The sequence below is a fragment of the Plecotus auritus genome (assembly GCF_963455305.1).
Source record: "Plecotus auritus genome assembly, chromosome: 6".
Classification (NCBI taxonomy): Eukaryota; Metazoa; Chordata; class Mammalia; order Chiroptera; family Vespertilionidae; genus Plecotus; species Plecotus auritus.
Window position 1 is genome coordinate 74,767,381 of NC_137773.1, and position 3,918 is coordinate 74,771,298.

Consider the following 3,918-nt stretch of genomic DNA (forward strand, 5'->3'; position numbering starts at 1 on the left):
AATTCCAATCCTATATATCACATTCTTCCTTTAATTTTCCCTACCTTTTCAATTGTTACATTTTAAATATTTAGCCAGTTTTCATTTCTTTTTGCTTTTTTTGTGTTTTATTCTCATAGTGACCTCCTCATCTCTTTTCCTGAGATGTTGGTAGATCAGAAAACAGACTAGGATAAATGGACATTAAACAAGTTAAGTTACATTTTTTCACAAAAATGTGTACTATAAATAGTCAAGTAACATGAAAAGATGCCCAACATCTCTATAAGTCAGAAGAAAATTTTATTTTTGATATTTTTTTTATTTATTTATTTATTTATTTATTTATTTATTTATTTATTTTTTACAGTTTTCATAAAGATCTATTTCATTATTGGTGGGTAGCGCATTTAACAGTTAAATACATTAAATAATGTATAGGTGACTGCAGGACTGCCGCATTGGTAACTAGATAACCAATTCAACTAGAAACCAGCTAACAAATAACTGTCTACATACATATTTAAAACACAGCTCTTGTTTAGCTCATCCTGTTTTGATCACCTTCTTGGAGGGAAAAAAGCCTGCTGGTCACACTGGAAATATATTAAGGCCAAATCTTCTGATATCCATTCCCTGAGGTTGCTTTCAGCTGGATTAAGCCTCCAACTCCAGGGCAAGCCCCAGTTTGTGGCCACCAGCATTAATGCTCTTCCCATCTACCAGAGCAGACAGTGTAAGCTTCACACCAGGCCTCAGAGTCTGAGTGTAGCCCACTCCAATTAAACTAGAGTTGTTGACTTTTGCAGAAATGGAAGCAGTGGGATCCAACTGATATTTAGCTGCAATACCAAAGCGAGTGCAGTTGGTACCCGAAGTCCAAGCAAGGTTTACTGAAGTGTCAAGATCTTCACATACTTTCTGATAAATTGAGCCTCCAGATTCTGTCCCATCATTGACATTAGTGTGTAGCTGGAAGTCCCCAGTCCTATAGCCCACTGCAAAGTTATTCCTTGTAAGCTTTGATTTGGCACTGTCAAAGGTCATCTGGTATCCAGCAAGCCAGCCTTCGTAATCAAAGACAGCTGAACCATGGATTGCAGGTCCAGCAAAATCAAAGTCAACATCACATTCAAGGTTTATACATTCCCTCTTGTAAGAAGACTTGATTTTACCACTTTTCTTTCCGGTGTTTGGTGAAAAGGTGGTACCAAATGTCAATTTCAAACCTTGACAAATCTGGTCTTCAATTGCGATTTCTGTTCCCAGGGTGTTATCAGTGTTCCATTTCTCTGTGAAAGTCAGACCATACTCACACCATTTATATTTGGTCTTCAAGGTCCCAGTAACTTTACCAGTGTCTGTATTAGATGAACCAGATGTTGAGAATTCCACGCCACTGCATGACTTTGTTTTCACGTCCAGTTTCACCAACCCAAAACCAAATCCTTTGTTGAAAATATCTCTGGCAGCTTTGCCAAGGTCCGCATATGATGGAGGAATACACATTGGCCGCGGGAAGAGGTGGTCTAGTGATCTCCTGCTTGGCTCGCTCGGCGTCGGGCTGCGGCTGCCGCGGTGGAGGGCGAAGTCTATTTTTGATATTTTAAAAAGGTTGACATACTTTAAGTTTGGATAATCATATTTTTAATGATTAAGAACTATAATTGACGTTTTCTCCAAGCAGTCTGTTCTGTTTTTTGTTCTGTTTTTCAGTATCTTTTAATAAACTTTATTATGTTAGAGACCTTTTAAATTCACCACACAATTGAGAGGAAGGTACAGAGATTTCCCGTGTGCTGGACCCTGCCACCACACCAGCATACCCTCCTCCACTATCAGCATCCTCTACCAGAGTGGTACATTTTTTACAATCCATGAACCTACAGAGAGTGACACATTATATTCACCCAGAGTTCACAGATTTCACCATGATTCACTCTTGATGTACGTTCCATGGGTTGAGACAAATGTATAATGGCATGCGTCCATTATTATAGTATCTTAGAGAGTACTGTCATTGCCCTAAGAATTCTGCCTGCTGTGTCTATTCATACCACCGCACCCTCCCCACTCAAACCCTGGCAATCAGTGCTCTTTCCACTGTCTCTATAGTTTTGCCTTTTCCAGGGTGTCATATCACTGGAATCACCAAATAGATAGCTTTTTCAGATTGGCTTCTTTCACTTTGTAATATGCATTTTAATTTCCTCCATGTCTTTTCATGGCTTCCTAGCTCATACTTCTTTCAGCAATGAAAAGTATTTTTTTTTTTTTTTGTCTGAATGTACCAGTTTATTTATTCCGTCACCAAATGAATTGCTTCCAAATTTGGGCAATTATGAGTAAAGGTGCTATAAATATTCCTGTGAAAGTTTTTTCATGGACATAAGTTTTTTATTCCTTTGGGTAACTAGCAAGAAGCACAATTGCTGGATTGTGTGGTAATGGTATGTATAGTTTTGTAAGAAACCACCAAACTATCTTGTAAAACAAAGATTTTTTTGTGGTGGAAGGAAGTCATCTTTAGTGTCCGTTCTCAGTTTTTAAATTGTGCTTATTGAACACTCGGAACAACTAAGATAAAATTTGTATAAGTGACTAAACCTATATTGTGATGACATGCCCTTCCTTCTAGTTGAATCAGGATCTCCTCCTTGGTTACACCCTGACCTGTGTCTATTTAATATATTTCAAGTAGTTACTTTATATTATGTGATGGGATGTGCATTGTCAACATTTCTTTATAATACTTAGTTTCAACTCAGTAGTTGGGCCTATTCATTGTTTTATCTGGCAAGTAACTTGCCATAATTAATCTATAGCAACACAGTCAATACGAGTTCAGTATTCTGTTCCAGCTACAAAAATCAGGGCCTCTGAACTCTAATTCTTGACATATTTTAGATATAGTAAGATAAATTATACAGTGTTTAATAAAAATTATTGTAAAAAGTATGGTGACAACTAGAAATTTAAGGAAGGACATTTCAAAGATTGTTGTTATTTAAACTATAGCATATTTCTCAGAGAAAATCAATTAGCTCTTTATCCTGGAAAATTAAGTGACTAAATTTGGCATATATAAATATAGATATAGATATATAGATACATTTATATATATATATGGAGAGATAAAGACAAAATTTATCAATATCAGGAATAAAACAGTTAATGTGACTATATATTTTAAAGACTTTAAAAGGCCAATAAAGTAATAGTATAAGTAATTTTGTGCCTATAAATTGAGTTGCTTAGATGAAATAGAAAAAAAAAATCCTTAAATAACATAAACTGTGAAGCTAATAAAAAGAAATAAAGAAAATATATCTATTTATTTATATAGATATAGTTATATATATATATAACAATAAAAAATAACAGGCTGAGATAGTTTCACTGGTGAATTCTAAGAAATATTTAAGAACTAGCATTTCATAAATTTAAGAATGAAAATTTCAATTTTACACAAATTCTTCCAGAAAATAAAGATGGGAAGGCATTTCCCACCACATTTTTAAGGCCATACTATTCCAGAAACCAGAAAAAGACACAGTAAAAAATAAAACCACCAAACCAATTTTCATCATGTTAAAAGTCACAAAAAATTTAGTTATAAACACATGCCATTATCCTTTGAAATATGTTACCTTGATAGTTAATGGAATGCATATTTTGATACATTGAATGTTGGCTTTAAATAAACTTCTGTCATTGCAGTATGGCAAGTGGCAAGTGAGCATGTGTATGTTGTTAGAAGCATAAAAATATACCCAAATGTGGATGTAGAAATTATCTAAGTAACAGATTGCAAATATTTACAAGCAAAATGAATCGGCTTCTCAGTTTGAATTGCAGTTTACAAACACCAGTACAAGTCAGCATGCACATCAGCATGAATAGGTGCTCACACAGCTTGTTGTCATTGCTGGTAACCTA

General features: G+C 34.9%; 1 protein-coding gene across 3 annotated transcripts; it reads right to left on the bottom strand.

Moving 5' to 3' along the window:
* Positions 1 to 517: 517 nt before the first annotated feature.
* Positions 518 to 1,495, bottom strand: LOC308250065 (non-selective voltage-gated ion channel VDAC2-like). Of its 3 annotated transcripts, none has more exons than XM_080672321.1 (2): positions 940 to 1,495; positions 518 to 786 (listed from the first exon to the last, which is right to left on the bottom strand). In XM_080672321.1, exons 1-2 carry the CDS (start codon positions 1,486 to 1,488, stop codon positions 637 to 639), a joined length of 699 nt encoding a protein of 232 aa, XP_080528447.1. In that variant the 5' UTR covers positions 1,489 to 1,495; the 3' UTR covers positions 518 to 636. The 3 variants fall into 3 exon arrangements, with proteins under 3 accessions (XP_080528447.1, XP_080528446.1, XP_080528445.1); XM_080672320.1 differs by having other exon boundaries at positions 898 to 1,495; XM_080672319.1 differs by having other exon boundaries at positions 518 to 1,495.
* Between the last annotated feature and the right edge of the window lie 2,423 nt (positions 1,496 to 3,918).

Excerpts from the sequence above, each read along its gene's own strand:
- LOC308250065 (XM_080672319.1), bottom strand. The coding sequence starts at position 1,488 with ATGTGTATTCCTCCATCATATGCGGACCTTGGCAAAGCTGCCAGAGAT.